The 16,342-nt window shown below is 37.4% G+C and overlaps 2 protein-coding genes across 23 annotated transcripts in view; one reads left to right on the forward strand and one right to left on the reverse strand.

Moving 5' to 3' along the window:
- The window catches only part of LOC127839330 (A disintegrin and metalloproteinase with thrombospondin motifs adt-1-like), a 288,676-nt gene extending 283,636 nt beyond the window's left edge, over positions 1–5,040 (forward strand). For all 22 annotated transcript variants that reach the window (XM_052367635.1, XM_052367634.1, XM_052367642.1 and 19 more), the window contains 6 exons: positions 320–490; positions 1,065–1,238; positions 2,132–2,229; positions 3,251–3,322; positions 3,690–3,852; positions 4,867–5,040. In XM_052367635.1, coding sequence (XP_052223595.1) covers positions 320–490; positions 1,065–1,238; positions 2,132–2,229; positions 3,251–3,322; positions 3,690–3,852; positions 4,867–4,934 — 746 coding nt within the window. In that variant the 3' untranslated portion in view covers positions 4,935–5,040. The remainder of the gene's footprint in view (positions 1–319; positions 491–1,064; positions 1,239–2,131; positions 2,230–3,250; positions 3,323–3,689; positions 3,853–4,866) is intronic.
- Positions 5,041–7,197: 2,157 nt separating this feature from the next.
- Positions 7,198–16,342, reverse strand: part of LOC127837454 (nucleoporin NUP188-like) — a 123,941-nt gene continuing 114,796 nt past the window's right edge. The window contains exons 42-46 of the mRNA XM_052364578.1: positions 15,201–15,279; positions 13,631–13,762; positions 12,588–12,670; positions 10,123–10,252; positions 7,198–8,402 (exon numbers count right to left, since the gene is read on the reverse strand). Of these exons, the coding sequence (XP_052220538.1) occupies positions 8,196–8,402; positions 10,123–10,252; positions 12,588–12,670; positions 13,631–13,762; positions 15,201–15,279 (631 nt within the window). The 3' untranslated portion in view covers positions 7,198–8,195. The remainder of the gene's footprint in view (positions 8,403–10,122; positions 10,253–12,587; positions 12,671–13,630; positions 13,763–15,200; positions 15,280–16,342) is intronic.

A 16,342-nucleotide genomic window follows, 5' to 3' on the forward strand; every position in this document is an offset into this window, starting at 1 on the left:
CTACTACTACTACTACTACTACTACTACTACTACTACTACTACTACTACTACTACTACTACTACTACTACTACTACTACAACAACTACTACAACTACTTCTACTACAATACCGCAATAACTACAATCATCACAACTACTACTGCTTCTTCCACTACCACCACCACCACTACCACCTTCACCACCACAACCATCACCATCACCATTATCACCATAATCATAACCACCAGCACCAGCACCGCCATTATCACGACCACCTCTTCTACGTATACTAATGCTACTAATGTTATAGTAATGTTAATATTTCGCACTTGTCATCAGTGGACGGACTTTGGAGTGCCTGGTTAAGCTGGAACACGTGCTCAGTCTCGTGCGGCGGAGGGAGCCATGCCAGGCAGAGGGCGTGTACCTTTGATCCCGTAGCTCCTCATGGAATGCCTTGTGTCGGAGACGGCTCACAAAATGACACCTGCAATACTGGCATGTGCCCCGGTGAGTTTCCGTGACAACTGTTCATAAACAATTTACTTGGTGGACTGTGTTTATATTCTAAACTTTATTTACAAAAAAATACTTGATTATTGCTAGAAGCTAAATCGAAACTTTATCCTTAATATACAATTTTTCGTGACATGTTTATGGCTGTTTGAACATTGTTAAATGTAAATTTGACTATTTGCACCTTTATTTAAAGTTTGATACTAGTAAACAATGTTTGCCTTTGTTATTGTCTATTATGTCGCAACACGCGGTAATTTACGAACCTATAGTTAACACACTATTATCTTGACATGGAAAATATGTTTCTATCGCTGTCTTTCTTTAAATAAATAATAGTTTTTCGATCTTAAGCTGGCATTGCCCCGTACGTGCATTGTCAAAAGCGGTATGCAAAACTAAAATTTAATTGTTATATAGCAAATGAATCCTTCAACGATTGACTGTTTAAAAAATGTTTGAGCTGAAATGTGTCAATCTTGAGACCATGTGTGGGAAATCAATTTGTAATATTTAAAATATGTAAAAGCGTCTTACATTGAGTTGTCGCAATATATTGTCTTCACAGTGGATGGCGTCTGGTCCGATTGGTCCGCCTGGACCACGTGCTCGGTCACCTGTGGTAAAGGTTATAAGTCACGTGACCGGAATTGCCAATATCTCACCCAGAATGCACCGCACGGAAGAAACTGTAACGGAAATGGAACAGAAGCAGAATTCTGCAAACTGGCTATCTGTCCGGGTATGGTACTCTGTTATGTTAATAATATAAATTGAAAACAAAATAGTGATCATCCCACTCGTAAACTACAAGAACATTTCTGCTCTACTCATGATTAAAAGTAATTACCACCGTATCCGATAGCATTTATAAGTTACGTGAATATCAATTCTTGAAAAACATATTACATTAATGTATTCAACGAGTTAGAAAGGTAAGGCATATGTGCGCACTAGCTTTTGTATCGTCTGTTTGAGACAGCGACACACTCCTAGTGGTTATTACAAAAGTATTTCGGATATTGTTAGAAACTAAATGATAATTTCATTAATTTGTAAGACAAATTGAATTTTCGTCTCTGGAAAGTAAAATACTATAAGTTTAACTCGATTGGTCATTGTCGGCGCGGATACTTCTTAAATGTACCCGGTGACGCTAAATCGGTCGTTGCCAACTTGTTTAAAATTTATTTTGTTCACATTTATGTCAAATTTTCTGTTAAATGGCCTCTATATTATCGAAACTCGTGCTCAAAAAGCATGTTGATGCAGTTTTTTTTAATAGAAGTTTGTTTAAGATAAACAAAATATTTTACGGTAATCGGTAGCGCGTTTGCGCGGGAATACAACACTGGTACAGTCTAATATCGACCGTGTACGTTAAGTATATTTACCGTACCCGGGGTACATGTAAGTATACTTAAAAGTACCCGGGGTACATGTAAGTAGTACCTGAGCAGACGATGACCAATCGAGCATTAGTTTGCAGGTAGGATCGGCTTTATAGAGTGATTACTCTGTTGAAGAACTTTGAGATAACTACGTACTTATATAGGAATTGCATTTTCCTTTTCGACAAATTAATGCTACTACCATTTACGACCTTTTTGTTACTTGTTGCATAATCCATTTTAGACAGCAAAGACTGTTACTTCTGCGATGACAACTCCAGCCAGGGTTTTGTTACTAACGCCACGAGTTGCATCACGGACACGGTCTGCAAAACGGATGAGGTGAACGTGTTTACGGCTTATTGAACGGAATTTCAATTATATGAGTCGTGTTCTGAGAAAACTTGGCATAATGCGTGTGTGTAAAGTGTCGTTCCAGATCAGCCTGTGCAGTCCGCACAGGCTAATCAGGGACGACACTTTCAGCCTAAACTGGATTTGTGCTTAGAAGAGACTTCATTTAAACGAAAAATGTCATAAAAGCGAAAAGTGTCGTCCCTGATTAGCCTGTGTGGACTGCACAGGCCAATCTGTGACGACACATTACGCACATGCATTATGCCCAGTTTTCTTTGAAAACGACTCATATAGTTTCTTAACGATCCAACACCTTTCTTGAGCAAGCCCAGAAAGTCTAAGAGAATTAATGTACAAGAATTAAGTTCGCATTCTTATGTCAGTAACTGACCACTGACGTACTCAATCCAGAGATTGCAGGAGAATCACCGTATAAAAATAATTGTATTTCCAAGCGTCACAAGATTTGCCTGGTTGGAATTCGAACCCACGAATTCCGGATTGAGTGGTTTAACAAAATTAGCTAGTCGGGCCACACCAGTGTTCTTGACGGCGAAAAACGGGTTAATATTTTAACAGGCCAGACACACTGTCTCTTGGAGTGTTGAAATTGAGGAAAGAAGTTAAATACATGTACAAGCAAGAGTGAAATGATAAAATCGCTAATTCCATTCATTTAACGCATTTCTTTGCATAAATACTAAATGTAATTCATTCACGGCATAGCTTGCCGTGAATAATATTTGTAAGTAGTAATACTAGTAAGTAGTCATTCATTGACCGCATATTTTGCCATAAAAGCTCTCCCAGACATACAATATTCTAAGTAGTAATTTATTCACCGCAAAGGTTTACCATGAAAACTAAGTAGTAAGTATTAATTCATTTACCGCATAGCTTACCATACATAGTTAGTAGTAATTAATTCGCCACATATCTAAGCATTATATACTTAATAAGTTAATATTGATACCAGTACCATTAATAACAATATTATTTTTTAAAGGTTTGCTTTGCCGAGAACTACTACCGCCCCGGAACTGTCATGGGGTATAGATTTAACTGCAAAGCCTTTCCGGTTTGTAGAATTCTAAACAGTGTATAGTGTGTACGTTCTAGTGGTGGTGACTGTAACGAGTGTGTCTTTACTCAATTCAATGTCCCTATTTTGCGAAATATTCGATTGCTACTCAATTATAAAGGTATATTTGTTAACCGATTTTTTGCATTGCACTTGACAATTTAAGAAATGTTCGCATTTATTACTTCATTTAAAATCCTTGGCGATTCGAAGAGGCCGTTTCTACGACTCAATATATAATATAGATATTGTCGTTTAATTTGGTATCATCGTTAATCGACTATACTACAGGAGATATTTCACTTCAGTTTCGGCCATTCGATTAACCAGCTTGTTTTATGTACAATGATGATGTTTATTACAGATCTGCCGGTTCTTAATGCAGAATGTATTCCAATACCTCGCGGGATGTTTCGGTCATTACGGCGACCCAAGTTTCCCGGATTGCGTGCACGAGAGTCAGGGCACGTGCTCCGTGTGCTGCGGCGATGGCGGTTGTAACAACGACACGTGCAGGAATATAAGAGGTATCGAAAGTGCTTAAAAAAGTAAATGTGTTTATTAAAGTAGCGATAAGGGGAAGCCATTTTAACTTATTTATGAGTTATTTATGTATATCATTTAAGGTGTCAAAGATATTCAATGACACGTGCAGGAGTATCAGAGGTATCGATTGATTTGAACAAAAGTAAACGTGTTTATACAGGTGGGACTCATTGCAATTAAGGAAAAGTCAGTGTTAACGTAATTACGAGTTAAGATTTCATCAGTAAAGGTTTATTGAAATTTCTGTCCTTTATTGCGGAGGCTTGGCACGAAGGCATTTTTTAAAATGGGTACCCCTCGCTTCAAGAAACTGATCGTTAGGCAACCGGCTATGCAAGAACGAGCCCATTGAGGGACTTAAACCTTACACCTTCCCCCTGCTTCACTAGGCCACAATGACGTTAACATTTCAGACCACGATTGAGTTAACCTTTAATGGGTTTATATTTCCGCGGTTATGAGATAGCACGTGACATTTTAATTGCATCAAATATTCAAATATATGAATATGCAACGCGAGAATTGCACAAAGGCGGCTTGCCTATATGCTGTTGTTTTTGCAACTGAAACAAATGGAATTCAAATATGAAGAGCTTTTCTGATGCTGTTCCGTAACTTAAAACACCAGCACATTTTCAACATGACTCGGCGAATTTTCAACATGACTCAGTGCGTTTTCAACATAATAAAGCGCATTTGCAACATGACTCGCCACATTTCCAACATGATTCATCGCATTTCCAACATGAATCAGCGCCTTTTTAACATGACTCACCACATTTTCAACATGACTCAGCGCATTTTCAACATGACTCAGCGCGTTTTCAACATAATTAAGCGCATTTGCAACATGACTCGCCACATTTTTAACATGACTCACCACATTTTCAACATGATTCAGCGCATTTCCAACATGATTCAGCGCATTTCCAACATGAATCAGCGCATTTTCAACATGACTCAGCGCATTTTTAACATGACTTTTCTATTTACAGATCGTCTCTTTCTGGACTACAGAGCAGGCCGCTTAAATATGACAACACTTCGAGTTGTACAACCGTAGGTCAAAAGAAGGAAGTCAAGATTGAGATTATTCGATCTTGTTTCTTCGTGTTGACCAAACTTTGCCGAGTTTTGAAGAGTTTGCATAAATATAAGCTGATTTAACATTTCATTTGTTGTTTTACATACCATGACGATGGTATCCGCATTTCAGAAGTAAAACATATACTTACAGTTAATTTAAATTATGCATCTCAAAAGCATTCAATCTCTTGGGTCAATTGTGTTGACCATTGGTCTTTGAAAGCTTACGTCAAGTTTGGCAATTTATCAAAAGAAAACTGTTGGACTAATGTTGGATTGGAAAGTCAAAACAGATCGAATAATATATAAATTAAATTATATAAAATCTACAGTGTATTTGTAGATGAATGCAACCAACATCTGCGCACCATGGTTTTAATCAAATTTGTTGAAAATGCCATAATTGTGTTACTTAAATACCAATAACGCCTTACTATCTACATAATTCGTACGTTTTCTCTAATGTGTCAAGACCAGATACCAAATTGTGACTAAATCTCACTAAAAAGGCCACCCTCAAATTGTCAATTAATGGAGCGATGTGCCTATGTATAATATAAATTCTAAAGCAGACTTGAGAAGATTGGATGAAAACAGTTCAATGTATAAATGGAAGCAAACATTTTATGCTGATATATGCACCTACCAACATTAAGAATAATAAAGTCATATACAAAACAACATTACCCTACCAGGTCAATTTTGTAGAAGTAAGAACAGGATCTCAACAAGTTCCATTCATTCAAGCTTAGGTAAAGTTTACTTATGACAGGATCCAGCATTCGATTTTCAACTATTTTTGTCACCAAAGCATCCGCAATATTGAGCTGAAAAAATAACCAAACTAACAAAACGTGCACATTCAACATACGGCCTTCTATACACATACCAGAGTTCCATAAGCCTAGTTTAATTATTTTGTTAAGCTATCGCAGGATTCAAATTTTTCGGATAGTTTTCACTTATATCTCTAATACTAGCAACCAGAATTTGTGTCTTACGAAAAACCATAATAGCATGCTTTTTTCCCATATAGCCGTGTATCCACATACTGAGTATAATCAACATAAGTTCAAGTACTTTTTGAGGTTTAAAACTGAAAAATGGACAGGCGGACGGATCTTAGTGAAACCCATGGTCACATACGATGAAACTTGAAATCGGCTAATAAATACCGGTTTTTCAACGGGGACATATAGAATATACGGTTACCGAAAATGTGTTTTCTGCCAGTGGAATAAGTGTTTTCATGCATACAAACATACTACCGTCACGATTTGGCGTATCACTTAGTGTGACATTTATCTTCAATCAAGGAAAAATGTTTGTTTTTCGCCATACATCACCTGTTTTTAGTAACAAATTATGCCCAATGGTTTCAGAAATTTCAAAGTGACTTGATCACTAAATGCGCACAGATTTTAGCCACATATAAACATTTCAAACTGCAATTGTGACATTGACCTTGTTATTGGGGAGCTGAAGCTTTTCCGAAAATTGGTGCAATATAAAACTTCTTTCTCTCTATGAATTATTGATTAAAAATGTTCTACCCCTTGCGTGATTTGAACTTTGAACTAAATACCTTGATCTTCTGAACACGAGATGCTTCTTTTGTAAAATACTGTCTTGCTCGTCATGATGATTTCTTAATTAGATTCCATTATGAACAATATAGTTATGGGCCAAACACGAACATGTACTTTTACTGAATACTTAAAAACATGAATTACCGCTGTGACCTTGACCTTTACGCATGCATCACAGTTTTACAGGCGAAACTTCGTCTCCATGTTTGCAAATTTATTCCGAAATCCCAGCACGCAAAATAAAGATATATGCTGGACACGAACATGTACGCTCATGATATACAAATAAGGAACATTTACAGACTTACTTTCCACTGTGAACTTGACCTTAGCTCGATTGCATCGAAAGCCTAAGGCTTATAAAAACGCTCTCGAGTCCGTTTCCTGGGCCTAGAACCAGTACTTGGTGTCTTTGGGGGGAGATTTACAGAACGCTGCCACGGTGGGGATCGAACCGTGACCTCCCATTCGATAGGCGGACACCATATCCTTTACACCACGGCGACCTCGAACTTGACCTTGGAGTGAGCAGCAAGGTTTCGACTTGCGACACGTTGTCTCACCAACATGACCGACCGTAGCTCTTCAATATCTCATCCCACCATTATGTAGGGAAAGTTTCAGTAAGAACAAGCAATCACAAAGAATGAGTTATTGAAATATGGTTTATTGCGAATTCGTAGTATTTTTTTTATCGAATCAGACATTTTTAACAAGTATCTTAAATGATCATCTACTTCAGGATACTCATTTATTGACAACAATTCATTCGTTCTTGCAAAATTTTGTAAAACGCTAACAGAAACTTAAATCATCCAGGTTCAACGATTGTACACATGCGTAAATAAAAATACATTATTTGAGTTACTTTCACAGAAGTGGTAACTTGAAACAAACAGTCATACAAGGAAGGTCTTTACCGATTTTAAGCGTTATGTATGCACATGTTATTGACATCCTCTATGTGAAAGAAACGAAAGTCATGAAATACTTCTTTATGAAATGTGGAATAAACATAATAAAGCCTTTAATCTTGCCTTCTGTGAACAGGTTTGCGTATCTTTGATAAGATGAAACAGTTTAAAGTACTGTATTACATGGCTAAATGTAACTGATTTCGGTACAAAGCACCTGGCGTACCCTCGCTGATTCATTCAACACTATCAAACTGTCTTAAAATATTAAATTGAAAATTGTCTGATGAAAAAGTTACAAAAAGCCATTGATATTATACATCTCTTTAAATACAACTGGCAAAAAACAATCATCTCAAATCTGATTTCAGTACTAAATTAGATACAACTTGAGCATCCCCCAGCTAGCGGTATTTTAGCACTAAAAACTGTTGCACAAATTTCTTCAGGTTATCTTTCATTGCTGAAAGAAATATTTAGACCGTACGCAAAAAACAAAGAAAAAAAAACGGTTTCTTCGGTATAAACAATGTCCCGAACTTTAGTACCAGCTCTGAACCCTGATAATTCAAAACAAATATAGTATCGCCCCTGCTAATAGAACAATAACAATACAATCTCAATGCTTGGAGTTGAAGAAAACGTCTTTTATCCCAGCCAAGTAAGGTTCTCTCCTTCGAAACGTGTTCAATGTCTTTAATCCCAATCGCTTCAAGAACAACGAAAATTGCTCCATCATCGAAGCACCTGCTTGGAGAACTCTTGCACCAGTCTGAAGACAGCGTGTTCCTGACTGGACATGAAGGTCTGGGACACTGACCGACTGAGCGAAGGACCGCCAGGCGACTGACCGCTGCGTGGGCTCGTCTGTGGGAGACCGGTGGCGGGGGAGTGTGGGCCACCGCGCCGCAGGTACCGCTGTATACCTGAGAGGATGGAGTTCTGTAAAAAAACAAACAAAAATGATAGAGAGGTTGTCTTGAACAATATTTATATATAGACAATACTAGGTTCAGAGTGTGGGTACAATAAAATGACACTTTATGGGTGAGTAGAGATCAATGAGAATAAAAGCCATGCACAAGAACCATAACCATACAGTCTCTTAAATAAGAGTTATCGCCCTTTGTTGTTTTCGTATTATGTAACGTTTTAAGGCTATATCTGAGTTACGATACAGTATTTCAACATGAAAGTTCGTGATATCAATGAGGAGAACTGACTTGCATAAGAACCATAACCATACACATTCTTAAATAATAGTTAAAGCCCTCTGTTGGTTTGTTTGAAGTAACTTTTAAGGGCTGTATCTCAAATACGACACAATATTTCAACATGAAACTTCATGGGTGTATGTATATCAATGGGGAGGATAGCAATGCATAAACAATTACCATACAGTTATGTTTTTAGTATTATACTGTATATAGAGGGATTTACACCCATCCATATACAAAATATATTTTGCCGGAAAATTCAATGAATTGACTTGTTTATGTCTGATTTCAGTTCAAAGATGCCCTGTCAAAGAGGTTACTGTCATTTGTTGTCTCACATTGTATTTGATTTATATTAAGTTTAATTATTATATTCATAAGAATGTAATGATTTAAACAATAGTGACATCAGAAACAGGGCATTACCCGTAATTATGGACCATATCGTCAAGGGTGCATACCCACATGTTAATCACTTTTATTAAAACATCACATGATACGTCAGTAGAGCTGCTTAGAGTGTTCCAAATAATCAACACTAAATACATCGGGACTATTTATTTGAAAGTGGTATTTGTAACATCGCGTGAACATTAACAATCGGAATTGTGTTTTGGATTACAAGTTATATTTCTAATTTGAGAATTAAACAAAACATCTACATATTTTTGTAATGAATTCAATGATAAGCTTTTCAAAGGGTGTACCTGTCGAAAAAATGTTTTGATAATATTATGCACAAAAACACAATTTCCACAAGGATTAAACCCGGTTGCTATCATTAGTCTCTTAAGTAACAAGCCACCAATTTACAGTAGGGGAGTACACCGTAGAAACCGATTCATGTAGTCGGCATATATGAAAGCCATTAAACTGCAATAAACAACTGAAATCTCGATTGACAGTGACACCGGGTTATTCACGCATAACTGAGTCCCAACTGTTCCCATCTTCAGAGCTTTGGGACCATGCAAAGCGCATTATATAAACAATAACGAGTATTGCAATGAGTTCTCTCGTGATCATAGCATTTAAGAAGTATAGTTTGACCAAAAGCCACAAAGTCAAATCAGTCTTCCTCAACTTATCTAATTTCGGTTTAAAAGTAAAATTGATACATAAAAACAGCCAACAAAATTATCAGTGATGATAATCACTCCTGCACTTTTGAAATTTTGACTTTAACACTCTGATATTCAGACTTTTATTTGTGGCCACATATAAGACGCACCGAAAAATTAGACGCGGAAAACTTTTGTCAGGTAAAAATTTGCGTGTTATTCCTCGACAAATATGCGTAGTATTTTACAGATCCATTAAAGCATTTGTGAAGCAATGTTAGAGCTTTAAAGCAGCAACTCAGCTGCAAGAACAGGAAATCACACTGTGTGTCGGTGAGCGTTTTATTTACCATAAATGATGACCATTTCTTTGATCATACTCACAAGCTCAGTGCCGAGTTCTCGTTTGAGCAGCTGTTTGTCCCTCTGGTGGACCTCGGCATCTTTCAGGTACAGCATGCCCTGGGACATGGTCAGGTAGAGGGCATTCTCCATCACAAACATCACCAGACTCCTAGACAGGAGAGACAAGGACAGTATTTAAAATCTTGCAGTACATCGTTTTTTCTCCAGATAATTTACTGCTGTTTTTTTTAAAGCCACATAAATACTCAAAATCAACGAATATCGAAATGTCGGAAGCACAATGTAGTTCTCATGACCTGCCCGAAACCAATCTCAAGTTCGCTCTTAAATGATATGGTTGCTGGAAATTTACATGGAATATATTGTTACACATTAAACAAGACTATTGCCAAGCAATATATGTCCCCTACTGGCTCCACCATTGTCAGAATATAAAAAACAACTTGTTGCCATAGCAACCATAATTTTTGACGTAGGAACAAAATGAAATCACGTGCATAATGTCCTTATTGCCATCTATCCATGTTTGAAGTTTCATGAAAAAATATTAAGAACTTTAAAAGTTATCGCAGGATCCAGAAAAGTGTGACAGACTCACAAACTGACGGACACACAGAGCGCAAACCATAAGTCCCCTCCGGTGAAACCGGTAGGGGACAATAAAAACGAGCATTTTGTAACTCCTTTAATCTTTGTAACCAGACCACATCTAGCGTTGAAATTTCGGCTTTCACTATAATGAAAACTGATTTTTTAATGGGTAAACATTATTTTACAAATATTTTACGAACAAGGGCTGTTTGTAAAACATGCATGCCCCCCATATGGGCTCTCAGTTGTAGTGACAGCCATTTTGTAAATATGTTTTTTGTCACTGTGACCTTCACCTTTGACCTAGTGACCTGAAAAAATCAATAGGGGTCATCTGCGAGTCATGATCAATGTACCCATGAAGTTTGATGATCCTAGCCATAAGCTTTCTTGAGTTATCATCAGGAAACCATTTTACTATTTCGGGTCACTGTGACCTTGACCTTTGACCTAGTGACCTGAAAATCAATAGGGGTCATCTGCCAGTCATGATCAATAAACCTATCAAGTTTCATGATCATAGCCATAAGTGTTCTTGAGTTATCATCCGGAAACCATTCTACTATTTCGGGTCACCATGACCTTGACCTTTGATCAAGTGACCTCAAAATCATTAGGGGTCATCTGCGAGTCATGATCAATGTACCAATCAAGTTTCATGATCCTAGGCATAAGCGTTCTTGAGTTATCATCCGGAAACCATTTTACTATTTCGGGTCACCGTGACCTTGACCTTTGACCTAGTGACCTGAAAATCAATAGGGGTCATCTTTTAGTCATGATCAATCTACCTATCAAGTTTCATGATCCTAGGCATAAGCGTTCTTGAATTATCATCCGGAAACCATTTTACTATTTCTGGTCACCGTGACCTTGACCTTTGACCTAGTGACCTGAAAATCAATAGAGGTCATCTGCTAGTCATGACCAATCTACCTATCAAGTTTCATGACCCTAGGCATAAGCGTTCTTGAGTTATCATCCAAAAATCATTTTACTATTTCGGGTCACCGTGACTTTGACCTAGTGACCTCAAAATCAATGGGGGTCATCTGCGAGTCATGATCAATGTACCTATGAAGTTTCATGATCCTAGACCCAAGCGTTCTTGAGTTATCGTCTGACAACCACCTGGTGGACGGACCGACAGACCGACATGAGCAAAGCAATATACCCCCTCTTCTTCGAAGGGGGCATAAATATACATTGATTTTGAGTATGTATGAGGCTTTAAAAGTATTAGTAAAATCTTTACAAATGGTGAGATACTCTACTCACAATTTCCCTAAAAAAGTGTAGTGGGTCTCAGTAATTTACAGGTATATATTGCAAACATAAGGACACTAACTGACAGCAGCCCTGCTTGACTTAGAGGTAGGGTGAGAATGGCTTGTTTAAGGACAAATCCCTAAACATGGCAGATTTGCTGAGCAAACATACACCAGATCGACATTCCTGCACTCTACCAGTAGATACTCTAAACAAGATTAAAACTATTTGACAGGGCAATACATAAAGCCACAATATTGATGGGTATTTATAACGTACCGAAACAAACAAACCGTGTGAATCATCAAACAATGGGAAACTTTTAAACAACTAGATTAAGTTGACATACATAAATGAGACGCACTCTGAGAAAACTGGGCTTATTGTATGTACATAAAGTATTGTCCCTGGTTAGCTTGTGTAGTCTGCACAGGCTAAACAGGGATGAAACTTCCCGCCTTAAATGGACTTTCCCTAAGAAAAAACTTCATTTATACACAAAATACATAAAGTGTCATCCCTGATAAGCCTGTGCAGACTGTGACGACCCTTTTTGCACATGCATAAAAACCCTATTTCAAACAACGCGACTCAAATACATAACCTATCCTTTCTGAACTCACTTGGAAATAACCTGGTATATTGATGAGTGGGAAGCTTGTGATGTCGCCTGGTCAGCCCTCTGGGGAGATTTTGTTGGCTCAAGCTGAAATTAATACATACAGTACAGTCAGCATTAAGGCATAGTTTATATATTCTGCCTCATTTCAACCTCCCCCCCCTCCACCGCGTTGTGAGCCCGTGTCTAATAGATTTCTTCTAGTTCTTGTGATAACTACCCTGTATATGTATTTCTTTGAACACATAACATTTATCACAATATCTCCATGATCCAAAATAAGTTACTTCAGTAGAAACAGTTTTTCCATGTTCAGAAACAGTGACCTTTTCCTCCACACGACTGGCCCCAAATGGACTTCAAAGCAGGCCCCGTGTTCACAAAACATTTTTTGCAATCAAAAATCAATTTTGCTCCTCATTGAAAATGAATTTCCATTGAAGTTGATAGGCAAAAATGAAAATCGATGTCAGTTAAAATCGTTGTGCATGTAACATACCTTCCAACAAAATTTCAGTGAAAAACCTGCATCCAAACTAAAGATATGGAGAGAAAACCATTTTTATGAACTATGAGAGTTCTTGACATTGATCAGACTAGCCCAAAATACAATCCTAAGATAGGTCTCCATGCAAAATTTATATTTTCAAACTTTCATCAAGCTTTGGGTCTAATCAAGCTTGGTCAATACAAACTAAAGTTATTGACAAGAAAAACCCTAATTGATTTCATTTTCCAAAGCTAAATCTAATTATCAGGAGTTTTAACTTGTTGAAAATGTTCTTACCAAGAATTTGTATTATTTTGCAACCAGTATTAAACCAGAACAGCCTGCCAGTTACTCGCAGTCTGTTCAGGTTTAATGCTGTTTGCTGCTAATCAGTAACTAAGGAATGAAAATGAAGCCTTTAAAACTTGATTTTAGTAAAAAAGATATTTAATTAAATGTTAATATTGTAAATGTAAAAAAAAAGGACTACAAATGCATAAAAAAACGTATATATGTGGTGAAGGTTTAAAATTATTTATTGACACTTGTTCACCAACCTTTGCAAGGAGTCTAATGGCGATGTTAACGCACGACAGCATTGTACCGAAGGTGGGTGGGGTGTCCTGGTCTGCTGGTGGGGTACTAAATCCCACCCCTAGGAATGGTTCATACTCACCCACATCCATGCTCTACAAACACAGGAATGTGCTCAATGAGTTTAAATCTACCAATCACTGTCCAGTTTATAACCATGCCTTATCAGGTGAACACAATTAACATTAAACAAACATTTAAATCCTAATATTAAATGATTTAAGAGAGGGAAACATTGAGTGTCATGTAAATGTGTGCTTTATATAACAGAATGATTTATACGACACACTCAAGTACATAATCTTTTGAAGGACGACTTTTTCCAATTAAATCAATCTTTAATGGTAGTAGGACATGAATAATTTAATAATAAAATTTGAATAAATATGTTAAAGAAAAAGAAAAATTAATTTACAATAAAAGAAACAAAGGCCTGAGCAGCAAAGCCAGCTAATTAGTAAATTGTATATAATTCCCACAGTTTAAAGAATGCTTGAAGAATGCAACACATTCTTTAAAGTAACATAAATACTCAAAAGCAACCAATATAAACAAATCAATGTTCCTTATAGCAATATCCAGAATTTCAACACAAGAAATGGTATGGTAACATAGATTTAATGAGATACAAAATGATTTTTTTTCTTTTTTGTGCAACAATATATTCAATGTTTATTTCCCGTCCTGATAGCCAAACAATTACGAGACTGTCCTTGGGCAATGTTGGAAGAAGGTTGAGAACCACGTTGTGCTCCTACAACCGCCCAAAGCCATTCTCACGTTTGCTTGCACATTTTTGGTAATCATAACCAAAAATTCACATAGCATATATTGTGACACAAAAAAACAAGAGCACCACATAAAAGGTGCCACGCATAGGCTTCGGGTGCAGTTTTGAATAAATGAAAGCTTGTCAGATTTTATTTTTTAAGATGTCAGTTACCTTGACCTTTGACCTAGTGACCCCAAAATGGGTGTGGCGTGCAGAACTAATCAAGGTGCATCTACATATGAAGTTTCAAAGTTGTAGGGGCAAGCACTTTGATTTTAGAGCCAATGTTAAGGTTTAAGCATGACGCGGACGGCGGACGTCAGACGACGAGCTGGCGACAATACCTCGGGTTTTCTCTGAAAACGCCGAGCTAATAACAAAAATGAGCATTTTGTATCGTGTTAAATCTACGTTACCAGACCACATCTAGCCTTGAAATTGTGGCTATTGTTATGAGGAACATTGATTTTTTGTGTTTACTTTATTTTGCAAAATATTTAACGAAATATTCTTTGATTTTGAGTATTTATGGGCTTTTTAACGTGAACCTAGGGTCTGATTTACTGGCATTGAACTGAACCCCCAGCCAGCGCATACTTTTAACTACTATATGAAAATCCATGCATGTATCATTCATTACCATAGGCCTTTTGCTTCAACACTTCAACACCAACAACACAATCTATCATTGAAAGCAAATTCAGCTGATAAGTGCTCAGTTTGCTGATAAGCCCTTCTGCTTCTATTTATCCAAGCCTTACCTGGTCCACAAGTATTTGTATCAGGTCTGGGGTAAACTTCCTCAGGGCCACAAAACTGGCACCCAGGATCTTGAGCATGCTGGAATTATAATATTAATATAAAGACAAATAATAACAACAAGCCAATTTGTTGCATTGATTTCCACCGCTTATTAAAGTTTGTTTATCAATGGATGCAAATCCTAGAATCCTATATGACTAAGGCAATTTAAACAAGAGCACTGCCTTGCGGGTGCAGACCGCTCATCTATTGTTCTTTTAAAGGTAAAGGGACCTATCTCAATACTTCAATCACAAATATAGGGAGGGGTAGGGTGGAGAGGGGTGTATAGTGTGGGTGTGTGGTCATTTATTACATTATCTCCCAAAAATAAGACAAACAAGAGCTGTCAGAGGACAGTGCGCTCGACTATTCGAGTGCTTGACAGTATAACATAGGCCATCATGGAGAAATTGTTCATATTCAATAAGTTATAAGATGATCATTCAAAAATAATCGGGGGGGGGGGGGGGTTGAGAGGGGGTATAATGTGGGGTGTGGTCATTTATTAGACGATCTTTCAAAAATAAAAAAAAGGGAAAAATAATTACGGGGTGGGGGGGGGGGAGGGTAGGGGGGATGAGAGGGGGGTATAATGTGGGGTGTGGTAATTTATTAGACGATGTTTAAAAAAAATTAGAGCTTTGTCACAGACATGACGAATACCCCCGCATGCTGCATTAACAAATAATATTTTGCATGTCGTCTTCACAAAAAACAGCGGACACCATTCTGAATTTTTAAAACGCACTAAGTGAGCCCTTGACCTACTTTTTGACCCAGAAAGGCCCATGTTCTAACTTGGCCTTAAGATCATCTCCATAAAACTTCTGACCAAGTTTTGTGAAGATCGGATGTAAACTACTTGAATTAGAGAGCGGACACCATGCTGAATGTTAAAAAACGCACCAAGTGACCCCGTGACCTAGTTTTAGGCCCGGAATGGCCCATGTTAAAACTTGTCCTAGAGATCATTTAGATAAAACTTGTGACCAAGTTTGGTGAGGTTTGAATGAAAACTACTTGAATTATAGAGCGGACAACATGGTGAGGTTTAAAACGCACTAAGATACTCCGTGACCTAGTTTTTGACCCGGCATTA

The sequence above is a fragment of the Dreissena polymorpha genome, chromosome 7 (genome assembly GCF_020536995.1).
Source record: "Dreissena polymorpha isolate Duluth1 chromosome 7, UMN_Dpol_1.0, whole genome shotgun sequence".
NCBI lineage: Eukaryota > Metazoa > Mollusca > Bivalvia > Myida > Dreissenidae > Dreissena > Dreissena polymorpha.